This window comes from Cimex lectularius, unplaced genomic scaffold, assembly GCF_000648675.2.
Source record: "Cimex lectularius strain Harlan isolate CLEC.00 unplaced genomic scaffold, Clec_2.1 scaffold371, whole genome shotgun sequence".
NCBI lineage: Eukaryota > Metazoa > Arthropoda > Insecta > Hemiptera > Cimicidae > Cimex > Cimex lectularius.
In genome coordinates this window covers 54,769-82,177 of record NW_019392906.1, presented here as the reverse complement: position 1 = coordinate 82,177, position 27,409 = coordinate 54,769, and the positions used below count along the sequence as shown (strand labels likewise).

Here is a 27,409-nt window from a genome sequence, read left to right as displayed (position 1 = left end):
AAATCCCTATCGTCCAAAGAGCTTTTCTATCCCAACCCCTCCATAATTAAAAAAATAACAGTACATTATAATTAAACATAGATTGATCATTATCATAACACAATGAGTAAAAAAAAAAATGAAAAGGAGCTGGAAAATAGCCCTACGGGAATACGAACTACAAGAAATTACGATAGCCTTGTATCTGAAACAATTTACACAATACCATAGGCAACCGGTTTGGGTTTTTTCCAGTTTAAAGCATTGAAAATGACGAAACAAAATCTGAAGGTAAAATTAAAAAACGGTCCATTTCGGTTGATCAGAAAGTAATGTGTAATGTTATAAAAATGTCTACAAACCTTTATGATAAAAAGTACAAACAGTTACAAAATTATAAAAATTTACCATATTAGTCATTATTTATTCTATCATCATTCCTTTTATGTTAGTATGTACAGTTTTAAAATGTATGAAGAAGAAGGAAAAGCTCAGTTTCCTCCTATTTAGAGCCACTCTTGTATAGGGTTTTCCTCCAGATTTACAAAACTTGTAATTATCAGCTAACTTATTTTTCATTTAAAATTATTGGCCAGGTTCTTCTATGGAATTTAAATTAGATTATGTTTTTACTCTGTTAATCGAAACACGTTCTTTATTACATTTTCTTAATCAAAATATGCTTATTATTAATTTAAAAAATATTACTACTCTTGAACAACTTTAGTGTGTCGTGCAATTTTGAAAGTTCATTTTTACAATTTCCCCTTTTTCAATGTTTGCCCTTTATTGAACAGTTGGACCACGGAGTTGTAAACTGTTAACCCTTTTAGACTTTTCCAACGGCTTTACGTTGAAAATGTGAGAAAAATGCTTTTTACACAAATCGCAATGTCCTTTTCGTTTTTGTTTTTGTCGTCTTTCAAAGGCGACATGAAAGAAAAAAGGCGGCGGGCCGCCTCGCTTTGAATGTGATAAGGTCTGTGACAGTCATTATGAGGATTTTACACTTTTAAAACGGTCTAATCTAAAAAGCTACTTCACCAACCTCCTTATTTTCCTGACGTAAAAAGGGATGATTAAATATCAAGCATAATGAGAAATTAAAATTTTAAAATCATAAAGGAAAAAATTGATTGTGTATATTGACGTTGTTCATCTTAAGCTTAGTTCACACTTGGGTAAAATTTGGGCTTGTTTTTTGTTGAGCTTCTGTTTGGGGGCTGCCCCGCAACAATAAACCCGGGAACACACTTGCCCGATGCAACGCTGTGCGACGATACCCGACGCCTTGTGACATTTTGGTAGGGTGTGCACATATAATTTTATGAGCAAAACAATGTAATAAATTGTTAGTTAAATTTTATGGGCAAAATCGTGGAATAAATTTTAGTTAAATTTTATGAGCGAATCCATGTAATAAATTGTTAGTTAAATTCATTCTATCAATAAATGGTATTCCGGTGGTAAAATGGTATTAATTTTCTGCCAAATCATTAAAATTATTTATTTTTTAAATAAAAACTAATGAATTTTTCGCTTAATTTGGTTTATATTAAAATAAGCATGTTGTAATTAATATGACAATACTACATGCAGTAAGAATAAAACATGAGTGTCCGATTCTTTTGTCTTCGACTGTACTCGATGCTACCCGACGAAAATCTGGACAGTGAAGACGCATAGCGTCGGGTAGGGTAGCGTTGCATGGTAGCGGGCAGATGTGCACGGTGTAATACAAACTTATGGAAAATTGGACATTCGATTTGAGCTGGGTTTCATCGGGTAAGTGTAAGTGTGTTCCCCGCTTAAAGCCAGAATCACACTTACCCGATGCTACGCCATGCGACGCTACCCGATGCTACGCTACACGATGCTACCCGACGCCTTGCCACGTTTTGGTGGGGTGTGCACATCTATCCGACGCAAGTACATGTCGCATACAGTCCACAGTTTATCACAATAATAACTATCACAATCGCAACGCATCTTTTGTTCTTAATGCACTATTTTGAGCAAAACCTTGTAATAAATTGTTAGTTAAATTTTATGAGCACAAACATCTTAATAAATTGTTTGTTGAACTTAATTGTTTTAAATAAAGTTACTCCTAAGCATCTAATTAAACAATATTTATAAAAACTCATGCATTTTTGATCTCGTTTAATGTGGTTTACATTAAAATAACATGTTGTAATTAATATAACGACAAAATTACATGTACTTAGTTTGAAAAAAACTACAAAAAATATGAGTGTCCTGTTCTGATGCTACCCGTCATTAGAAAATGGTGTAATTTTACGAGCAAAACTATGAAATAAATTGTTAATTAAATTTTATGAGCAAAACCGTCTAATAAATTGTTCCAATTTTAGTATATGTACCGCCGAAGCGAGTACAATAAATTGTTAGCGCATTCCAGGCTTAAGTCACGTCTACACACACTACTAAGGGAGTACCCTAGGTCTCAGGAGTTAGGCCTCGCGGGTGTTTATCTGTCGTAGTTATTATGAATTAAAAATATAAATAAAAGATAAGAGAGAGAGAGAGAGAGAGAGAGAGAGAGAGAGAGAGAGATACAGAGAGAGAGAAGAGAGAGATACAGAGAGAGAGAGAGAGAGATACAGATAGATAGATAGATAGATAGATAGAGAGAGAGAGAGACGAAGAGAGAAAGATGGAAAGAGACAAATAGACCAAAAAGAGATAAAATAAAAAAGGCAGTGTGTAAAAGAGGTGGGATGGGAAAGAGCTATGACAGATGGAAAGATGAAAACAGTCTGAGCAGGAAAAACAAGGAGAGAGAGAAAGAGAGAAAGAGAGAGAGAGAGACAGAGAGACAGAGAGAGAGAGACAGAGAGAGAGAGAGAGAGAAAGAGAGAAAGAGAGAGAGACAGAGAGACAGAGAGAGAGACAGAGAGGATTCAGTCTAATAGAGATGTGAGAGTCGACACNAGAGAGAGAGAGAGAGAGAGAGAGAGACAGAGAGAGAGAGAGAGAGAGAGAGAGACAGAGACAGACAGACACTGGATTCAGTCTAATAGAGATGTGAGAGTCGACACGTCGTGCCTCAAACGGGCCAATAATCTAATCAATGCGCCAAAATCCTAGTTGGAATAAAATAGTAACACTTTCCTTTTGAAAAATAACGTTTGGAACGTTATTCAATCCAATTGGGCCGGTTAAGGTTAATTAAGACAGATAAACCTTGTCAAGGCGCCGTAGGTGTTGGGCTCATAATCGCGTGAACCAGCGGAATGATGCATTATTATTAACCCCGGGAGATTTACCATTAGGCCATACGTTAACGGTTGAAACCAAGTGGATAACGCCATTCGATCAAATCGAATACACAGACCGGTCCCCGGTTGATTAGCTTCTCCCTTTTTGTCGGCGACAACAAAATTAGCTGTGGAGCGCATGGGACCTGGCCAAAAGCGAAACAATACGTCAACCTCCTGGGATAGTTTCAATCCATTGTACATTTTTATACAGCACAAACATTTTTTCTCGGAAAATACCTTTTTTTTTTTTTTTTTAACAAAACCATTCATAAAGCACACTGAAATTCTCCATGCTACAATCTCCTTCATGTAATAACTCTGTAAAGGGCATACGTGATTTTGACGCATGTTAAAAGCCTTTTTGGACTTTCGAACGGTTAACTCGTTTGTTTCAACTTTAACTTATATCAAAACAAGACAAAGGCCGTCCGGGTTTACTCTCCACACGTTTGCGTTTCACTGTGACTATAGTTTCTCACCAATTTGAATAACTAACAAATCTAGCTTATTTAAACGAGGGCTGATTTGTGACGGAACGAAACCATTAACGAAAATCTCAAATTGTTAAACCGTTCATTACAGAGATTAAAGCAACACGCAAAAACTATCGCATTGCGTCAATCAAATTGGACTATTGTCCTCCATGGATGAATTTTGATTACTATCCGGCTTTAGACTTTTTATTGGCCTTCATAACCTCCATTCCATAAACTCCATGATTACTCAGTTTTCAGGCTGATAATAATACATCATCCCCAACCATGGTTAGGTTAGGATGTGTGAGGTTATGATAGAATAGGTTTTTGTCTTCCTAAGTTGAGTTATAGATTATTATCCAGCTTTAGACTTTTATTGGCCTTCATAACCTCCATTCCATAAACTCCATGATTACTCAGTTTTCAGGCTGATAATAATACATCATCCCCAACCATGGTTAGGTTAGGATGTGTGAGGTTATGATAGGATAGGTTATGATAGAATAGGTTTTTGTCTTCCTAAGTTGAGTTATAGATTATTATTCAGCTTTAGACTTTTATTGGCCTTTGTAGCCTTGGTTCCTTTACAACCTGATTACTCAGTTTTCAAGCGGATAGTATTCAATCATCCTTAACCATGGTTAGGTTAGGTTACGATAGAAAAAGTTAGGTTCCATGCAGATAGATTAGGATATAATAAGTTAGATAAGATAGGCTAGGATAGAATAGTTTATTGACCTCGTAAGATGAGTTATGTTACTATCCCGCTATAGACTTTTTTTTAGCCATCATAGGTTTGATTCGTTTTATAAGCTCCCCAGTTTCATTTACTGGATAAAGCTTTTCTTCGCCAGTGAGTGGAAAACTTTTCATGTCAGTCAGAACGGTTGATTAAAATATACTATGGCCCCACATTCATAGGTTCTGTGAATGCTCGGTTTTTAGGACGGATAATATTGAATCATCCTCAGCCATAATTACTATCAAGCAATAGGCTTTTTATCAGCCTTGATGATTTTATTAGCGCCACAGTTATATTTCATCGGCCTTGATGTAAACAGGACTGTAGTAAGTTTAAGCGAGATTTCAAAGTGGTCTTTACCTGAATCTCTCCTTAGATATTGTTCCATCACTTGTTAACATATCCATTCGCTCATTTTCTTTGGTAGTTCACAATTCTTCACATTCTTGCCCTTCTGTGCTGTGTACCTCCTTGGCTAGTCTGATGGACAAAAGCCTTTGAGTTGAAACCTTGTCATGCCCAGGATATTTTGTAACACTACAATGTGATTTAATGCACGTTGAGTCCGCAGTCTCGGCTATCAGACCTGCAATGATCCTGAGTTCATCCTCGATGCACCAGGGTTGTAGTAAGGTTAGGCGAGACATTTTCATCTATCCATGGATGTTGTTCCAACAGTTTTTAACATGATCCATTCTGCAATCGCACCTTTTTCGGTTGTTCGGAATTTAAAGAGGATTCTGATTCTATTAGTGCTTAAGCCACCTCCTTGGCTAGTTTATCAACTACTTTGTTACAACCGATAAGTATTTAATTGGCAAAATCCTGTGAGCAACATTTTCCTTTTCAGGCTGTTTTCTAGAACTACGAATATTATTTAATGCCCATTGAGTGGGGTAATGTCAGGTTATCAGACCTGCTATGACCGTGAGCTTTGTCACGATGCAGTAGGTCTGTAGTAAGGTTCAGGCGAGACTCTTTCAAAGAAGCCTTTTACCTTTATATGTCCTTGGTTGTTTCAACATTTATAACATGATTCATTCTGCAATCGCTCCTTTTTCGGTTGTTCGGAATTTAAAGAGGATTCTGGTCCTAGTGTTCGGGTCACCTTGGCTAGTGTATCAGTCTTTTCATTACACTTCTGTCTAGTGTTCCCTGGGACATTCTAGCCGCCTCAAGAACAATACCAGCTAACAATAAGATCATGTCGTGCTTTAAAAGTTCAAATTCAACTGTTCAATCAATAAGCCTTCAAATCTGTCTATATTTGAAATATTCTAAAAAAATCCTTACCGCACAAGCAGAGCCTAACATGGGTTGAAATTTTTTTAAAAATTAAATTTATTTATTAAAACTGGTCTTATTAGATCGACCATTAATTTTACAATAGGTTGAAAATTTGAAACTAAATATAAGAGAATACATAAACTACAAAAGCTGCAGCATAAAATATGTAAAAAAGTTCGCCAATTAATCAAGTTATAGAAATTTATTCGTAGGTCCAGCTGGAAGTCGCTCAGGAGTCCAGAGGACGGCGGCCGGGACGAAGAGGGTTGAGAGGCTTATTAGAAAATTCCTGTGAAATGTAAATTTATGCATATCTGCAAAGGGTTCCTTGTGAATAATTTATTTAATGGGCATCCCGACCGGAGCACAATGGTGGTGTGTGAAGCGTGATGCCAGTTTAATCATGAAAGATCGGTACTTGTTGCTCGTTTGACCATCGTTTTAACTGGGCCGGAGAGCGTGTTTAACAATCCTTACACCGCCTCGCGGGATTATTGTTTCACCGATAAATTCGCAAATTAATTATTTATTTCTAACAGTCTATCCCCAAGGGGGGATTTGTATCGGGATCGCGGGTTGGGGGGAGCTAACAAATAGGGGGTGGCTTTTTGTCTCTAAAGCCCAATCGGAGGGACCGTTCCGAGAGGATTTTGTAGATACAAATTACCGGAACGTGTGTAGCCACCGGAGGACCTCCCTCGGCCCTCTTTTTACCTAATAAGTCAGGCTACGCTACTCCGTGCTCGGAGAGGATTTTTTCACTTCGAAATAACTTAAGAAATTATAAAACCCCAAAAACACTGTTCTGTTATTGATGTGTGGTATAGTTTTGTACAAAAAAGTTAATATCAAATAAAGTTTTCTCGTTCAATGTCATCCTACAAGTAATGATTCCAGGAGGCAAATTTTCCGTTAGTTCGTCTCTAAATAGTGACAAGTATAAAAGAACTGAACAGCATGACTGCAGGGTATTAGGACACACCGGCTGATCTGTGATAGAGATAAAGTTAGAGATAGATCTAGAGAGTAAGAGAGACATAAAAAAAGAGAGAGAAAGACAGATAGAAAAGGGATTGAACATTTTACTTATAAAAGCTCGCAAAATGTTAGGTCTCATGAACCTCTATTACATTTAACGAGCATTCGTACAAAGTTTACATAATTCAAAATACAAAATGCATATAATAAAATATTTTATTTCTTCTACATATATTTTTAAATATTATTGACATAAACAGTGAGTGATAGTGATAGAGCTAGAGAGAGGGGAGAGAGTGTATGTGTTGTTTGAGATAGATAGATAAATAGATAGTTAGAAAGAGTGATATATATACACACATATAGAGATAAAAAAATACAGAGCTAGACAAAGAAATAATGAGGGATGGGACGAGAGCGAGAGAAGGGAAGCGGCTTTTGAAAAAGATAAAAAAATAGACAGAAAGAAAAACAATAGAAATAGACGGAGAGAAAAAGAGGGAGAGAGAGAGAGACGAAGAGAGAAAGATGGCAAGAGAGAAATAGACGAAAAAGAGGTAAAATAAAAAAAGGCAGTGTGTAAAAGAGGTGGGATGGGAAAGAGCTATGACAGATGGAAAGATGAAAACAGTCTGAGCAGGAAAAACAAGGAGAGAGAGAGAGAGAGAGAGAGAGAGAGAGAGAGAGAAGAGAGGAGAGAGAGAGAAGAGAGAGAAGAGAGGAGAGAGAGAAGAGAGGAGAGAGAGAAGAGAGGAGAGAGAGAAGAGAGGAGAGAGAGAAGAGAGGGGAGAGAGAAGAGAGGAGAGAGAGAGAAGAGAAGAGAGGAGAGAGAAGAGAAGAGATGAGAGAGAGAGAAGAGAGGAGAGAGAGAGAAGAGAGGAGAGAGAGAGAAGAGAGGAGAGAGAGAGAAGAGGAGAGAGAGAAGAGAGGAGAGAGAGAAGAGAGATTAAAAAGGGCTAAAATAAAAAAAAGGCAGTGTGTAAAAGAGATAAGACAGACAAATAGATTTAAAAAAACTGCCGGAGCAGGATAAAAAAAAATCAAAAGATAGATAAATATATAGAAATAGAGATAGATAGAGTGAGAGGGATAGTTTGTGTGTGTGAGAGAGAGAGAGAGAGAAATAGTAAATCTGAGAGACAGTGAGATAAAAACTATTGCGTAAGGTAGAACTGATCTCTAAGATCTAGAGGTACAAATGGTCCACAAATAAAAAATTTGTTTGTTTTTTTAATTTCTACGATTTCAGACGTCTTGAAAGAATGTTCAACATGTTCATTTACGATAAGCGCTTTAACTTCCAAAAGGATTGTTTCTCTTCTTTACCCAAAACCGATAAAAGTATCTGCCTGTAATTAAGTTTTTACAACTTGTTTACTTTTGATTTTATCGCTATTTTAAACAGAAAGTATGATATTAAGACTGATACATTGTTAACATTTGCACTAATATTTTCAAGTCCTAAACCTATTAGAGAAGAAAAATGGCCGAGCGGTTTTTGCACGAATTTCGTTTTAAGAATTTCGGAATCAACCGGCCTATTAATAGTGCAAGCCGCGAGAAGTTTAAACACGGCACAACCGGAGAAATGTTTCTCAACTTGCAGCTGCACACAATAGCGAAGTCAAATAATGCTTCTTATACAAAGGCCTGTCAAATTCTAGACGGTGCTTAAGAACAAACGCAGAGGTGAATGTTGCCAAAGGCATTCCCAGACGGAAAGGTGGATATGCAAGTATAGACCAATTTTATTTTTAAAAAAGGTAATTCATATCAAATCGTTATTTTAAAAAAAATCGTTTGAAAAAAAAATCAAATTTTTAGAAAATAAACTATAATTTTACATTGATAAATTAGGTACTTGTACATTAGTTTTTGACATAAAAACAAAGGTGAAATGCATTTAATTTATCCATCTTCTTTTAGGAATACCTAACGTTTTTCTGGACCGATTTTCAAATGGTTTACGTTAGATATTCACAAACCAAATAGTAAAACGTAAACAAAAATTCAGTTTTTGACTTAAAAACAACGCAATGAATTATTTTCCAGTGAACTCAAATAAATCATAAATCGCCAAAATCAACAGAGATTTTTTAAATTATTTATTGTCAATGCATTTCGTTCGTCCTGTACAAAAGTTCTTCAAGGTGATAGGAGCTAGAATCATACTTTTTTTCGATTGCCTAAAATTTCTGTCAAAAACCTTAATTTTAACAACGTTTAAAAAACAGCTAAAAAATTTTGTTGCAGGTTTAGTAGATTTTTGAGAAAACCAGAGCGGACAATAGAACGTTTACTTATTTATTTTCTTGCTAAAAATAAGACTACTGTAAATGAATAAAATTTGCCTACTGCACAACAAAAACTTCTTAAAAACAAGCAGATCAGTTGAATATAGTATTTCAGGACCTAAACGAAATTAACTAAGAGATTTTTCTTAAATTAAAATTAAGTGAGGAATTATTCCAGCTCACTTTCTCACTTAACAGACAGACGTACTTTTTGCATGACAGGTTACGAAACGCACAGATGTGACTGTAAAGAAGAACGAGCTCAAGGTGGTTCCTTAATCATTGCACGACAGTCGTTACAACATCCACTCCATGGAATCCTTAAACTACCATCGAGTTATCTCGATCTCCCTCTCCTTCTGCTCTACACCAATCATCCTGTCAGCACCCCATCGGTCCCTCCGTACCTCCCACAATGAAATCTATCTTTAATAACTATGGACATCGGTTTATAGCCAGAGGAGACTTCAACGCCAAACATACACAATGAGGCAGCAGGCTTGCAAATTCTCAAGGACGCATCCTTCAAAACATAATCCTAACAGAAAACTATACCCATATTTGTGCTTAACTACTACCTATTAGCCTTCTGATCGTGATCGCTTTCCTGACCTCACAGATTTCTTCGTTATAGGAAAATAGTCTGGCAGAGGACCCAACTCTCTCTGGTTCGCTATCAAAACAGGTATTAAAATATCACACAGTGGATCGAGAACTCCACGAACAACCCCACAAACCTCAACGCTTCACACCCTTTTACAGACCTGTCAGATTTCTCCGAGTAATATCCAAAGTCCTTGAAAGACTCCTTTTAAAAAGCCTAATACCCATCCTACATTTACCCATCCTAGAATGTCATTCCTTCACACCAATTTCCGTACTCGTCATTGCACGATTCAGCTATGTTTCAGGGTTGTTGACGCTACTTCCTTTGTTTCAGAGAGCCAAGTAACCAGGTCTGGCGCCCGGAAGTTCTCTTCATACTAAAGATAAATACTCCTACCCACTCCTTATTACCAAATTCTAAAATCCTATCTAACCGAACGCTGCTTAAGAGTGAGATGTGGCAACGACTGGTCTCTGATTCTTGGTTGGATCGTAAATACAATTTATACTGATGATTGGCCGTTAGATCCCAACACCATCCTTACAACCTGTACTGACGATACTGGTATTTCACCTCCCAACACCAATCCTACTCAAGCCACCTCCAATATCCAGGAACATCTTGAGTTCATTGAAAAATGGTGAATACGTGGTAAATGATGAACGAGGACGAATTGTACCCAAATTACGTTCACGCTAAACAAACAACCTTGCGTTAACAATAAAGAACTATCGACATCTACACAAGTAAAATAAATATAATTAGATTGTAAACTGACGTAAAATCTTAACACACAACTTAAGCGACAAGAGATAAACAGACTAATTGAACAACTACGGATATCAGACATGACAGTAAAAAACTAACACTGTACAAAACATTACTTGGACCTATTTGGACATACGGAGAGGAAATGTGGGGCACCACCAAGCCAACTAACATCCAACGAATCCACACTTTCCAATCAAAAGTCGGCCGAAGAATTCTCCAAACTCCTCATCAGGTCTCCAACCTCACTATACACAATAACCATCGTCAGAGAATTTGTCCGTTCTCGCTTCCTCAAGTTTTACTCCAATCTTCCAACCCATCCTAATCCAACTGCTCAAGCGTTCTCCACTACTTTTCATCCCAAGAATCCTCCACGATGTTGGCCCCGTGATTTCCTCGCCTGAACTCGATAACAACAAGAAGTGCCAGAATTGGCTGGTTGCTTATAACACGTGACCTCCGGGTGCAGTACTGGCATTAGTGTTAGTGTTTGCCCGGGAATTTAATATCAATTAAAATAATAAATAAATTCGTGCTTTGTTGAAGATTTTCGAAAAATATTTTTGTGAATAACTTGAGCATGGTTAGTTGTCCAAATTTAATTACATTTTAAAACGTCGAATTAAGCGTCAAAAACCTATCAAAAATGTACATTAATGAACATCTTGCAGAGTTATTCAAAACGTTTTGGTTCATAATGAAACTTTACACAAAAAAATCAGTTTACGTGTCTCGGAGTTTTCTGCACAAACGTCCCAATACAAATTAAGAAAAAAAAATATATATTTACGATTTCATTCTCAGGTTCTTCCTGAAGGTCCAAGGAGTCCGTTGGAAGGTTTTCTAGGCTGTCGGAAGTGGCATGAGACATGACAGGCAGTAGTCAATTAGTAATCAAATACAGCAACAACGGCACGAGGCTCGCATACTAAATTATTAAAAATTCCCGCACGTAAATATAGTCGGAAAGTTTTCATTACAAAACCTTTTATTAATCCTGGAAATCTGTTATAATCGTTCTGAATTTATTTTTGTTTTACCAAGAGCAAAAGACCCTTTGTCATTGACCTTTCTGACGAATAAGCCACTGGATGCGCTGGGTTTCACCTAGTTTTCATGGACTGGTCTAACTGTAAGATAAAAAAATTATGACCAGGAAATGGCACTTACGGTAGGCGGATCAGCAGAGAACCTCTAAAGTATAAAGAGCAATGTCCATGGGTTATCTTCGGATGATCTGAATCAAAGAAAAGGAATGGATTCCCTTCCCGATTAAGAATAAGCGATAAGAGGTTAACCCATCAACACGTCATATAAAAGGTTTCTTGATGTGGACATATTGAAGGGTGCCATTCCTTGGCTGCATAATGAGAGCTTGTAGGCTTGCCATCCGACATCATAATCGTAAATGAGCAGTACTTGGGTCCCCTGTTCTGATTTATGGAGGAAAGTGGGCTGTTTTAGTGTAATGCTTGTGTTTTTGGTGTATGTTAAGATTGAATTTGTATTCACTAAATTCGCGGTCCGCTTGACCAATTAATATATTACAATTAATTAAGGTTTTTAGTTGAGATAAAAAAAGTCAATGGCACGAGCGGGATTCGAACCAACCATTGAAAAATGGCAAAAAGGAGGGAAAATTCAAAAAAGATGCCACCGGTTGATATGGGAAGTTGGTGTCCGAGTGGATCGAGGTCACGATAGCTCAAGTGGTAGAGCAGCGGCGTATCAAGCCGAAGATCGTGGGTTCGAATCCCGATCGTGCCATTGACTTTTTTATCTCAACTAAAAACCTTAATTAATTGTATTGAATTTATATATTTACGTAAATGTGTGGTGTGGGAATATTGACAACCCCATAGACTTTCAGATTGTATTTATTAGCGCGGATATGTAATGTAAAAATAAAGACCGTCGGTGGAATATTGAGTACACCATTGACCGTAGTCTTTTTCTTTATTTTACGATGGTTTGCAACAGCAGAGGTTATATCAACCCTAGGGGTGCCGGTGTTTTTGAAAAAAGCCCATTTGTAAGTATGTTAGGTTCGAATGCAGGGCCGCTGGATTCGAACCCGGGACCTTTACCTTACAGTGATGAGTGCCGTGTCAACGCCTAACCGTTGCGGTCACCGACGTCCCCTAGTTATCTAAATACATATGTATAAAGGATGATTGAGGAATATCGAGTACTTTGGGGTAGTGTGAATGGAAGTTATTACAGCAAATGGAGATTATCCCAAATTACACCGAGAAATACCGAGTACTCTGCAGTATTGTGAATGTCATTTATTACCGCGAATGGAGGGAGTTTATTTCCAATTACTCCAAGAAAAATCGAGTACTCTGGGGTAGTGTGGATGGAATTTATACCGCGAATGAGGAGTTTATCTCATTACTTCAAGAAATATCAAGTACTGTTGTGTTAGTGCGAATGGAATTTATTACCGCAAATGGAGAGGGGTATCCCCAATTACCCCTAGAAATATGGAGTACTCTGGCGTAGGTGTGTCTAAGTTTAAAACCTGCTAGCCTTGCGTGGAGGTGGGACGCTAAGAACGAGGTGTAGGCCAAGAGTATGCGGAGTTGAAGTTATATAAAAGAATCAGTCAATATGACGATAAGTTTTCCTAGAAGGACAAAGGTTAAAAACCTATTAATGATTAACTTTAATGATCGGGTTTTCCTCGTCCTCCTCATGATTCAAGACTTGATTACATTTTGAAGCCGCAATTTTTTATACATATGAATTTTTATTTTTGCCTTCTTTACATCGCATATTTGATGAGCGTAGATTCTAAATTTGACTAACCTCCAGCTAGTGCTTTTGTAAGGAAACAGCTTTTTTGATAAAAGGTACCATCTCCGAGATGAAGGTATGAAATACACAATAGAAAAAGTGATTTCTAAGTAGCGATGTGAATTGTGATATTCTGAGAAGGTTTTTGTGTAATTTATATCACAACAGTTTGAATCCACCTTCGGTCAGGTAATATAAGGGTCTATTAGTCGTCCCTCCAGGTAGTCCAGCCCGGACAAAGAACTAACTGCAGCAGACCTCAATTGTTTGCCTCGACTTCGCCCCAAATATTCTACCTACCTTTCAATTTTATTGATAAGTGAAAATAATAATTTCCACGTATGCCGTCAAACCCTATTTGCAACCGGTTTATAAGAAATATCAAATTTGAATGTTTTTTTACCCCAAAAGAAAATCAGATATAAATAGAAAGGATGTCATAAATACTCATTAAAATGTATTGGAAATGTTTCTTGTTAAAGTTGTTTCAACCCGGGAAGGTCGGGTTTTATTTTACGATCGTTTAAAATCCAAGGAATAATAAAACGTTGAAAATAATGAGTTCATAAATTACAGAATCGTCACACATTCCTTAACCCTTTAAGATGCGGGTGATTATGTTCCAGTTTTTTGAAACGTCATTGGCACTGGAAGGAAAAGGCGTACCCAAAAAAATTATAACAATGGCAATTTTACAGTTGTGAATAATTTTTCTGTTTAAATTTTTTAACGACTTTAGTGCTTTTAACCCAATTCCCGAGAGAAATTCTATAAATACATGATGTGGATTAATCTTAAATCACAGGGTATAAAGCTCAAAATTTCGATTGACGTCATTTCCTCTGACTTAAGAATTTACCAAAAAAAGGCTTTAGATGTTAAATTGAAAAAAAAATATGGGGGGGGCGGAAACAGGATAGACCTGTGTAACCACCTGTATATAAAAGTTTATCGTTTTATTGCGCTTGTTTCCGAGATGTGAAATGAAAACAGTTGAAAAATGATGGGAAAATTACAGATCATTTCATTCATGATAGATTCTGTAAGGTTGGTTAAACCTGTGCCGTAGAAAGGGGGCGGAAAAGGGAGAAAACAATCCTGTGGACGGGCAAAAAATAAAGGATTATCCTTGAATGACAGGTCATTAATACCGAAAGGGCGGTGTATTTCTGAAAGGGGGTGAGGTTCCGTATACTGATACTTCTTCGCACATTCTTCCCTACAAAAAAAAACCAGTGGTGTTTATTTTTAAGTGTAAATATTGCGGTGAAATATTAAATATGTATCAGTAAAACGCCAAGTCTTGCTTAGGAAATTTTTTCCTAAGAAAAAGAGAAACAACTATCAAAAAGGCTAAAGTTATTTATAATTTTTAATTATTTATAATTTTTATACCGGCGCGTTTTAGCCCGATAGACAAGTCCCATTTCTAGGTGATTAGCAATGAAAATACATCGTACCTATGTGTATGGTACCCTCTGATTTTCTAAAAACCCACTCAACCTAGAAGCAATATTAATCAGGCACCAATTAAATTGTATTAATGAAAAATGGCAAAAAGGAGGGAAAATTCAAAAGGTGTGGTTGAGATGGGTGGTTGGTGTCCGAGTGGATTGAGGTCACGATAGCTCAAGTAGTAGAGCAGCGGCGTATCAAGCCGAAGATCGTGGGTTCGAATCCCGCTCGTGCCATTGACTTTTTTATCTCAACTAAAAACCTTAATTAATTGTATTAATCAGTGGTGTTAAGTCATAATCATTTCTTTAAAACACTGCAAAAACTAATATTTAAAAAAAAATCATAGAGAAGTGAAAAAAGTAGCATTTTAGCTCCTAGCATCTTGAAAACAGGCCATGCATTGACAACTGATATTTAAAAACATTTATCGACGACCATCTTGCCGATTTTATGAGTTGAAGATGTACACAATCAAACCATGTATTTAAGAAGAAATTAAAAATAAAAGAATGGAAAAAGGAAAACCATTTCAAAATCTGTCTAACTCATAACTGATAGTAAAGAAAATTATAAAATATAAATTTACTTTATTTATAACTGTTCGGTATTTTTGCCTTCGTTTGTGTATGAAAAGCTGATCTTTGTTTAGAAAATTTTAGAAATCGATTGCAGAATAGTTTGCGGATCAAGTCGAGAGAAAGCCTCTTGTCAAACTGAACTGCTCAAAAATGAATACGGATATTGCTAATTTAATAGTATTTCCTATCCCTAGCATTTTTAATTTATTTATAATAAATCCATTATGATCCATTAAAATTCATTAGTAATTATTGTCTAAATTGTGTGGTGTTTAGTGACAAGTTAGTTAACAATTATTTGGAGATCGTGAGATGCGGTCTGGTTTAGAAAAACCTTTTCTTTATCGTGCCAACGTTTCGATTTTTATTGAGATCATCTTCAGGGCTCGAAATGTTTGTTTTCTGTGTAGATGTGTGTAGAATGCCTCTCTCAACATGACACCCATTAATGACCCATTAGATATTCCAAAATGAAGAGAGATACTGTAAATATACTTCACCATTGTTTTTAAGCCAAAAAACGAAATTTTGTTGCGCTTTGCTATTTGTCTTGTACTACTTTACCCCTCTGGAATATTTTATTTTGGGACATTGAAAAATAATAATAAAACCAGTTTAAATAGTAAAAATATAAGTTGAGAAAATAACATGTGTGACTGTATTCTTCTTCATAAATCCTCAAAATTCCCCTGGTTTTCTAAAAAACAACTCAATCTTGATAAATTAAACAGTGCATGCTTTTTGCAGATTCATTAAGTTTAATTGGTTTTTGTCAAAAATGGGGAAATACCTTGAAAATAGGTTCAGAAAAGCGTTAGATATTGAAAAAAGGTAAGACTGGAAAATAATTCATTGTTAATTCACTACTTTCGTGGTCCGCTTGACCAATTAATACATGACAATTATTTAAGGTTTTTAGTTGAGATGGAAAAAAGTTAATGGCACGAGAGGGATTCGAACCCACGACCTTCGGCTAGATACGCCGCTGCTCTAGACAGGTATCTACCCGAAGGTCGTGGGTTCGAATCCCTCTCGTGCCATTAACTTTTTTTCATCTCAACTAAAAACCTTAATTAATTGTCATAATTCATTGTGTTGTTATTAAGTCATAAAATGAATTTTTGTTCAACTTTTGATATTTAGTTTGCACGACTTGGGCTCTGTGAATTTTTTTTTTGTTATTTAAAAAAGAAAAGAAAGCTGGCGAAAATTTTACGCTCATAACAAATGTTGAGGAAATAACATGTGTGACAGAGCTTTCTCTTAACTAGACTTCAAAAATCCCCAATTTTCTCAAAAACAACTCAACCTAAGAAGTGTTTTCTTTGCAGATTTATTAGATCCACTTGACGTTTGTGAAAAATAGAGAAAAACCATTGGAAAATAACTTCAGAGGGAGCCGCTGCAATGATTAGGAGTCCAGCGGACCTGCATTCGAACCCGACGTGCTTCTAAATGGGCTTTTTTCAAAACAAAAAAAAATAAAACAATGAAAATAAATATAACAAGACATAATAATACCTCTACTTTCTCTATACCTAAGTACTTCAAATACCAATGTTCGGTAAAACCATATTTACCATAGGAATCAATTTAATGTTTTTTAATCTCTTTCTAGGTTGTTTTTGAGAAAACCAGGGAGTACACTTGTAATTTGACGCACAGTTAAATGTAAGTTTTGCTGAACTAACAGTACCTTATAAAGCACGACCCCTAGGAGATGAAGTGGCATAGTTGGAAAATGCGCGCTTCAATAATATTTCATTTCATCTCGAATTAGGATGGCTTTAACAAGTTATAATAATGTTACAACTTATAAGCACAACCCCCTTATTACGAGGAATGCGCCCTATTTGGGAAAAGCGCATATGTTAAAACCACACATTCTCTTTCCACCCTCCCTCCCTCTCTCTCTCACACACTCTCTGTCTGTCTGTCTCCCTCTGTCTGTTTGTCTGTCTGTCTGTCTCTCTCTCTCTCACTGTCTGTCTCTCTCTCACTGTCTGTCTCTCTCTCACTCTCTCTCTCTCTCACTCCCTCCCTCTCTCTCTCTCTCTCTCTCTCTCTCTCCCTTTCTTTCTCTATTTCTTCTTGTTTTTTTCTTGCTCAGAATGTATTCACCTTCTAGATGCCATATCTCTTTACCATCCCACCTCTTTTACACACTGCCATTTTTTATTTCAATCCTTTTTCATCTATTACTCTCTTTCCATCTTTCCCTCTTCATCACTCTCTCTCTCTCTCTCTCTCTCTTTTTCTCTCTCTCTCCCTCCCCATCTACAGGATTATTCCTTCATTCTAAGCTTTTGGAACGAAAAAACCAGAAAGATATATTGTGCACAATTATCTGACGCATTTTTTATTTTACTACTTATTTATTTATTTTTATTAACGCCAATTTTAGTTCAAAACAGGAATGCTTTATGGAATTTTGACTTTGCAACTTTTATCCAATTAAGTTTCGTTTAAAATGAAATTATTTAGAAAGATAACTAGCACTGTAAGCCTCTTATGCACATCATTATAATAAATCTTGTTCGACTTTTCTAAATTAAAAAAAAAGAATTGAATGAACGTAATTAGTGAAAAAGGAACTGTTTGATATGTTACAATGAAGTTTTTTTTTAAGCATTTCCGCTAAGCCAGAGTTGCCATTTACTTGACTTGGAAAGGTCTTTTGTACAAGTAGAGCCAAGGTAAGTTAAGATGCATGAATGCACTCAAGGACGCGTATACGTATAAATTCTTTTCGAATGACTGTCTGCTCACTATTAAAACAAGGAAGCAATAATCAAATCTGAAAATTATTTTAAATGAAACTGCTATCTTTATAAATGTTTTATTTGATAGCCTGTACATATTAAAATATATATGGAAAAATATGGATAAACTTTTTTTTTTTACTGGTGACATTTTACTCTCCATATAAGGGATTAACTGGGTAGGAGGTCTCGAGGCTATAGTCGTTTAATACGACTCGGAGGGTTCTAAGGATGGAAAAGTGTAGATAAAGCTTTGGCTGTAGGATTAGGATGTGTAGAAAGCCTGGTGTGGATCTTTTGGAAGCGGGATCAAAACACCTCAGACAAAAGAAATGTTGAGCGCATTGTGATCGTCACGTAGTAAGGAGTTTTGACAATATGAAGATTGTTTATGATAATTATTGGGGATATGCAAAAAAAAAAAAAAAAAAAAAAAAAAAAAAAAAAAAAAAAAACTCACCTTTTATCGGGTCTGGCACAATGTCATCAGAACCTGAAAATAACAAAATAATTTTTTAAAAACGTTCATATAAATGGTGTACAAACAAGGTAAATTAAATTATTTTAATCGTTTCGCCCCTACCAGAAAGATACTTTTAAATTATTATAAAGCCAAGTTTATATATGATTAACAACAGCCAACAATTTAAAATTATAGATAATTAATACACGTATGCAACAGCAAATGAGCACACAGTGAATTGAAATACACAATAGAAATAAAAGAGGGTTCAGGCAGTACCGCAAAAATCGCTACATAAAAGCTGCTAAATTTATAAATTAAACATTATTTATAAATATATATATAAATGAATAATATACAACATTATTTATATGTTATTCTGTAAAAAGGTAGGACGGTTGAAAATATTTTTACATAGGCCTTTTCCTGTTTCATTAGGGCGAGGATCAAAGGGGTTGGGTCACCTGGCCACCTCTCCTGCTGTTATTTACTCACGTGGATGTTGCTATTTTCCTTCCCTCCTCCCTTATTTTTTATAGTACTGTCTTATTACATCCGCACTTTAAGAAAAACTAAATATAAAGAAGAATATACAATATTGGAGTGAGCCGATAAAGACGAACGTTTTAAAAGATAAATTAAACTTTTGTATATGTATAATATTTTTAACATGGGAGGAAGTTCCTTTGTAATAGCCAGCTGTTGAAGCCCCTAAAGGTATAGCTCGAAAAAAGCGAACCATTGCCCAAAAAATACGGTAGTCTGAAGGGGCCAGGACTGGGATATAGGGTGGAGATGAGAAGGTGTTGGTAAAATTCCATGACAAGTCGAGAATTGTCTTAAAGGATAATACTCGATTCCTTTATTCAATAAAGCCTAGAATCAACCGACCATTTGGGTCAAACTCATAAGCTGTAACGCTGGAAACCCTCTTTGGCACTCAACGAACCACTACCTCACTTGTACCGACAGCTCAACAGCTGTTACTTTGGAGAAGGCCGGAGTACCTGGGTTACACGCAACCAATGATGATGAGGTGAAGACGGTTGTAATGGTCTTGTAAAGGTTGCAGATAAGGGGTGTCGGTGGGCCCTATGGCATTTAGGCCTTGACACGGCGCTCATCACCATAAGGTAAATGTCCCAGAGTCGAACCCGACATACGTAAGTAATGGGCTTTTTTCAAAAACACCGGGTTCAAATAACCTCATAGTAGAAATACTCTCGTCGCTAAAAAAAGATTGTAAACCAGGCCAGACATGGTGGTTCTCGTTGACGGTTCTCAAATTCTTTCCAAGTTCACAGTAAAGTTGAAAATGTACCGAACGAACATCTGGGAAAAATCCATAGTAAACGATCCCTTTCTTTAACACTAGGATAGCATGGCCTTTTTCCGTTAAGAACACATGAGGGCTGATTAGATAATAATCAAAAAATTTACGTGCGATGGTTTCTCAAATCAATTGGCATAACTTTTATTGAACTGCCCTTTTTCCATTCACACTACAGTCACCGGATAAAACCAAACACTTTTCATGGTTCTTCTTTGTAATGAACTTTAGAGCAAAAAAGGCAACTAAATCTCGTTAAAGCATAACTGAATTCCATGATCATCTGGAGGTCTCGAGAGAAATCTATGTTTGTTCTTGTTATCACAACTATAGGTTCTGGGTCTATTTATATATGTTCTTGTAGATCCTCCGCAGGAATTTTTTTTTCATAACTCAGAACTCAATTTTGTCCAGGTAACCAAGAAATTGCCAGGTTGCTGTGTTTTCCCGAATTTTGGACGAATTAACTGACTGTATGGCTGACTTTTCTTATCAGGATTTTTTGTTAGTGCAACTTCTCGAAGTATACTCTAATGAGTTTGATTGGTATTTTGGGGTTATACCTTACATTGAACAATGATCGAATTTTTAACGTCAATCGTTTCATATACTTTTGTCGATGCCACTTTTTAAGTTACATATTTAATTATTTATTTCGACGTTTACTTCGTCAAACGCGTGTATAGTGACAACCATGGAGACCTGTTTAATATACAAAGATGGCGACAACGCCGATCGAGCGGAATTTCTGAGAAAGCTCCGTTTGCATTCAAACTGACAGCATGACATTTCGGCGATAAGACAAAGTGCAAATGTTCTATTTTCTTTACAATGGTATGGAGCGTTTTTAAGTGAATTCTCTTGATTGGAAACCCTCACGCCTCCGAAGTGATTCATGGTAACTTTATTGCTTTGCCAAATTGAAATTCCCTGTTTCTTTTTATCCTGACTTAACCTTTTGTTTCAGTAATTTATATTGAATTTTTTTTTACTCTGGAAAATGTATTCTGTAAAATCTGAAGACACTGGTAACATGCCAAAGTCTGAAAAAATAGGAAACGAAAGGACTTGAGGCACGGCAGCATGCAGAGATCGCTGATCCAATATCTCAGGAACATAAATAAGTGAATTATATGTAGATTTTTTACCTTCATCATGTGATATGTGTTATTCATTGGAACGACAGTATTTATTAGCGTGAATGAAGAGGCTTTTCCCCGAGGAATAACAAGTACTCTGGGGTAGTTTGAATGATTTCTGTTGTGTATTGTAATTTATTAGCGAGAATGGAGGGGCTTATCTCTAATTGCTCTCTCACGTATAAAGAGTACACGTCTATGGGTGGTATTCGGAGGATCTGAATTAAAGAAGAAGAATGGATCATCATCATGGAATAAGCTATGCGAGGTTGACACACGGACAACCCATGTAAAAGGTTGCTCGATTGAACATAATTGAACGTGCCATTCCAAAAAGAGAGCTTGTAAGATTGCCATCCGACATGAGAATCGTACATGATCGTTGTAGAGTTTTTATTTATTTATTTTTTAATTGTGAGATGCGGTCTGGTGTGATGTAGGTTTCAGAAAAACATTTTCTTTATCGTGCCAACGTTTCGATCTTTATTGAGATCATCTTCAGGGCTCAAAGTGTTTGTCTTCTGTATAATTGTGTCATTCTTACGTGTCGTGTCGACAATGCCCACGACACGCAAGAATGACACAATTGCACAGAAGACAAACACTTTGAGCCCTGAAGATGATCTCAATAAAGATCGAAACGTTGGCACGATAAAGAAAATGTTTTTCTGAAACCTACATCACACCAGACCGCATCTCACGATTTCTAAATAAATATCGATTAACGGTCACTAATCACCACACATTTTTAAACATTGTAGAGATTATTTAGTTCGGATATACGGAGGAAACAGGGCTGTTTTTTCTTAATGAATTTATTTGCATAAATGTGTAGTGTGAGAATATTGGTTACCCAATCGACTTTGTATTTATGATGTATAATGCGGATGTATAATGATAAAGGGGTGTCAGTGGAACATTGAGTATTCCAATCGACTCTTAATTAGTCATATAAATACAAATATATAAAGGACGATGGAGGAATCGGGGGTAGAGTGAATATAATTTATTAGCGTGAATTAAGGGGCATATCGCCAAGTATCCCGAGGAATATGGAGTAGTCTGGGATAGTGTAAATGTTATGTGGTGTGTAAATATAACTTATCAGCGCGAATGGAAAGGGGCTTATATCCAATTTCTCCGAAAAATAAGGAGTACTTTGGGATAGTGTATATGTCATTTATTAGCGCGAATGGCAGGGGTTATCACCAATTATACCAAGGAATATCGAGTACTGTGGGTAATGCACATGAAAGTGTGAATGAAATTATTAGCGTGAATAGGGGGCAGCGCATGTCCCCCAGGTATTCCAGGATTATCGAGGAATAGGGTGAACGCATGTATGAATTTAATTTGTTATAGTGAAAAAATCTCATCCTTTCTTCATAAATTTATTTCTTTATTTAACTTCCTACAAAATTCCGTTAGTACTCTCCTATGGGTGTCCTTCAATTGACTATCGCCCCGTATGGGATTGTTCTCTCGCTTAATCGAGCTTAATTTCGTTTCAAAATATTGCCTCATTTAAATTTAAAGAGGGCCGTTGGATGATGTGAAGGAGAGCAGGATAAATGAGCTCGGTTCATTGTAAAAGCGTGGAGGTCAGTTTTATTCGACCCGCGAGTTGGGTAAATTCGGCAAAATCGTGGGTAGCCCACTAACGAAGATAATAAAGTTGAAATTAATCCTAGAGGGTCAGGCGGACTTAAAATTCTCGATTCACCTTCTCTCAGTGGGATCCTTATAAATTAGATGCCTTTGTCATGAAAGATTATCGTGTATGTAAATTATTCCATGTTAATTATCCTTGCGGCCCTAAATGGAAAAGGGGTGGCCCTTTTCCGACCGCAGCGTATATTTACGCAATTAATCATATCGTTAAACTCTTATTACTTAGTGTTTTAACCGAAGGTGGGATGTAAAACCGTGTAATAATGTAACTCAAATTAAACCGTGGTTACGAGAAATGTGTATTTTTCTTGCCAGAAAGAAAAAAAAAACGGTTTAATGATAAAGGATCCAAAGGACCCCCGTCAGAAATTGAGGGCGCATTCATGTTACCACTGTAAATCACAATAAATCTTATGATACAGATGAAAGACGAAAACTTTCTATTCTTAAAACGTTTTTATTGACTTTAATTATCTTTATGTGTAAATATTTAACAAAAAAGATAACAGGGTTTTCATCCCCTACAAATTCTCTCATAATCGATATGCAGGGAAAACATGCTTCTATAAAATTTAAATTTTTATCTTATCAATTTTTCCTGAGAATTTACACTTGGCACATTTTAAGATCTGGCCAGACAGAAAACAATCAGTCCTCCTGGTCTGGAGGTGGTCTGCTATAAGCCTATAAGCCTAACAGAACGCTAATCTGTAAGCGAGTCTAATCGGTAATAAAAATGAAAAAAAAATTGTTTCTATTTCATCTCTCATTTTAAAGTTATTCAGATATCGTGAGATGCGGTCGGGTGTGATGTAGGTTTCAGAAAAACATTTTCTTTATCGTGCCAACGTTTCGATCTTTTATTGAGCCCTGAAGATGATCTCAATAAAAGATCGAAACGTTGGCACGATAAAGAAAATGTTTTTCTGAAACCTACATCACACCCGACCGCATCTCACGATATCTGAATAACTAGCGATTAACGGTCACTAATCTCTACACATTTCTCATTTTAAACACACGAACAAAGTTGTGCAGAGACAGTCGGGTTTAAGGTTCACTTAATTATTCATTTTAGCGTCGATAATGGACAGATTTTTTTTTTTTTGGGGGGGGGGGATTGAACCCGCGATCGCGGGGGTCCTAACAGCATGACGCCCTCTCAGCTATCGCAGACCCTTACGTCTTCCTTGCATTTTCTTCACAAGATCATGAAATATAAGCATATAAAATAAAATTGGTGTGTATCTGAGAGTATTTCTTCAATATAAAATAATTGGGCTCTTGAAGACCGTAAAGTACTAAATACATTAAAATTAAAATAGTATAAAAAAAAGGATAAAAAAGGTCGTTTTTTATAATCATTTGAGGATTGTTACAAAATTTAAAAGTGGTTCTTATTTAGCTTTTTTCTACCAATCAGTCAGTCCTTTTTAATTTAATTAAATGACCCATTTTAACTTAAATTAACACTCTTTTATATCAAATTAAATTTTGAGCATAAATTGAGCGCGTTATAACTTCAAAATAACCTTTATTAATTTCAAATTAACTCTGTTAATTAAAAATTATATTTTTTTTAAGCATTTAAAAAAATAGGATGAAAAGTAAAATACCTGAGTATTTTGGTTCTTATAGTTTTCAGTCAAATGAACCATTCTTTAAATTTCAAATTAAGGCTTTTTAACTTCAAATGAAACATTTTTACTTTCAAATTAACCTTTTATTTTTAATTTCAAATTAACCCTTTCTACTTTAAAATGAACTGTTTTTAACTTTTATTTAATCATTTCTTTAAACCGTTATAAAAACTGTATCATTACTGTACAATTACGATTAAAATTAGAAATTATATAAAATTATGGATAACTAAAACAACAAAACAAATGATTCTCTTATTAATTCGAATACAAAATTAAAATATAAAATAATTGATCTATAAAATAATTTATTATACTTTCAAAAAAACGCGAATTAATTTATAACCAAATTGTTTTCAATATATCATTATCCCAATTTAAAAGAAGAAATAATTTATTTTTTCTATATTTGAACTGTACTTGTTTTTCCTATGGTCTTTTAAGACATTTTTAACATGTCAACTATTATTTTCTATTTAAAAAAAAAAATTAGCAATGTACAGGGATTTTACTTTACATGCTTATTATTTCATACCATCTCTAAGTTTGTTTTCTTTTTCAATGCTTTACAGAAATGGTGAATTTGAAGTTAAAAATGGCTAATTTGAAGCTAAAACGCGTTAATATGGAAGTAAAAAGGGTTAATTTGACGGAAAAAAAGCTATCAATTACTATTACTTTACATGTCATTTTTTCGATTTGCCGGTAGGTGGGTGTTGGTTCGCTTCATCCGTTGTTTATATCCAAATGATTTGTTTTGTTTTTTTCCACCGGGCAGTCCGATAGAATTTGATATGCAGAATGAAGATAATAAAAACGGAGATTATCAATTTATCACGAGTACGGATCTGATTGTCAACGGTTTTCGACGTTCGCCTTCCTCGATTCTCACCTATGATGAACACCACCCGTTTAACATAAATTGATTTCGGCACGACGATATATGCCTCAGGCGTCCAAAATTAGAAAACGAGGAAAAGCCCCGGGAAAATTACGTAATCCATTCTTCAAGGAGAAAAAAAAGTGGGAAAATAAACGCAGCATTCCCTGCCTCGCGAGAGGGGTGTCATTAACTTTCTTCTGTGAACAGAAATCGCATTATCGGCTTATTGGTTCTTTTTTTAAATTCAGAAACCTATAATTGGAATAGGTATTACAACCAAGAACTCAAGGTTTTAAGCAAATTGTCATTGTTTCTCATTATTCATCATGATCATCTTGGTCAAAAAAACATCAAGAATACAGGACGATCCAGAGGTCTGAGGATCGGTCAGGCGAGATTTGCCTCGAGTGAAATGAAAGCGACGGAGAATGGAAAAGAATGGGGGGAGGAATGGTGGCGACAAAAGGTTTCTCAAACGTCCAAGTCGAACTAGGCATGTTGTTGACCCCGAGTTGGCTACGGTGTCGTCGCTCGGTTGACCGCAGCTGTAACGCTTCAAGGTCAAGTGGTCCCTCCTCCTTCATCCTTCGTCTTCGTTGTCTTCATCATCATCACAAAAGAGTAAACGTAGTAGAACTCGACTCGCCCCCGGAATATATTTAACAGGCGGGCGTATCCATTCACACAGAATCCCGCTCATGCAACCCCTTTTGTACACAGTTCGAATACTTAAAGCTCAATAAGACATAATTAATATAAACAATAATAATAATCAAACTAAAACCTTAAAGTTTCAGTTTAAGACAATAATGATCGCTTCTAAGTGGTGCAGAAAGTTTTTCCCGAATTGGTAACGTTCTGGATCGAATTTAAACAGTCAACACAGTTAATATTTATTTAGAAATCGTGAGATACGGTTTGGTGTGATGTAGGTTTCAGAAAAGCATTTTCTTTATCGTGCCAACGTTTCGATCTTTATTGAGATCATCTTCAGGGCCTGGGATTTACAAACATTGTTTACATATTACGTTTACATTTTGGATGTGGAAAAGTGAATTTATACAATGCAAGATATATTTTTTTTTATATAATCAATCTAGTTCTGCTTCAAGCGATTTCAAGTATCTCGGACTAATTTGACTACCGTTGCATATGAAATAAGCTCTAGGGTAAAAGGTCTAATCAAATTTTGAAATTATCTTGTCTGTTCGTTGGGAAAAGGTGGAAGAGACGACGTATTAATTTTAACTTTTTACTCGGAGCTTTATACCTAAATTAAGTTTGCAAACACTGGGAATGGTCGAGCCCATCCAAAAATGGAGGTTTTAAGAACACCTTCAGAACTCCTTCCATAAACAGTCTAGGATAAAAGTCATCCTTCTTGACTGATGGATATTCTCCATTTAATATTTCAGAAACAAGAATTTAATCCAAAGTATTTATATGGCCCATAAAATTGGTTGAAAAAGAACCCTGGAGACTCTAAAAATTTTAATTTCGGATTTTCTACGATGGCTTCTCAAATCCTATACAATTTGTAAAACTATGTGCCCTTTTTCCATGAGCTGTGCTGTCATCGAATGACGTTAAAAACTGACTTTGGTTCTTCTTCTTCCAAATGAACTCTTAGAGTACAAAATCAGCTAAAACTCGTCGAAGAAAGACTTGGAATTGGTTTTAAAAGAACCCCTTGAGAACAGCTTGCAACCGAATAGTCTATTATTCAAAGCTGTACTTCCGAGGCAATGGATATTCTCCATATGGTGTCCTGATGAGGGTTGATTAGAGAATAATTACAAAATTAGACATCACAAATAAACATAGAATTGATGGAACTGGCCTTTTTCCATCGACGTCATCGGATCAAACCAAAAACCTTTTTTGGTTTTCCTTCTTCCAAATGAACCCTAGAGCACAAAATCAGCTAAAACTTGTCGAAGTACGTCTCGGAAATTACAATCTTAGATTATACATTTGGAAGGGAAAAAAAACCTTGTAATACACACCTTGCAGCCTAAACGTTTGTACGCATTTTGTGGGCAATGAATGGTGCAACATTGGCAATTGCATGTGAACCCTAGACCGAATTAATAAACAGCTCAGAAAATCTTCAATAGAAATGATAATGATGAATTGATGATAAAAGAATATTACGAAGCGGTGGTTTGGTATACCAGCCTTACCAGGCTTATTGTGAATTTCCTAGTTTTTTACTACCGTTCAACTGACTCGATCCTTCTTTTAAAAAATGATTGAATTGTCATTTTT

At 35.9% G+C, this 27,409-nt stretch overlaps 1 protein-coding gene across 2 annotated transcripts in view; it reads right to left on the bottom strand.

Annotated features, from left to right (window-relative positions):
• The window catches only part of LOC106664085 (DE-cadherin), a 278,478-nt gene that overhangs the window by 200,892 nt on the left and 50,177 nt on the right, over positions 1 to 27,409 (bottom strand). For both annotated transcript variants that reach the window (XM_014389469.2, XM_014389470.2), the window contains exon 2: positions 18,476 to 18,508. In XM_014389469.2, the coding sequence (XP_014244955.1) occupies positions 18,476 to 18,508 (33 nt within the window). The remainder of the gene's footprint in view (positions 1 to 18,475; positions 18,509 to 27,409) is intronic.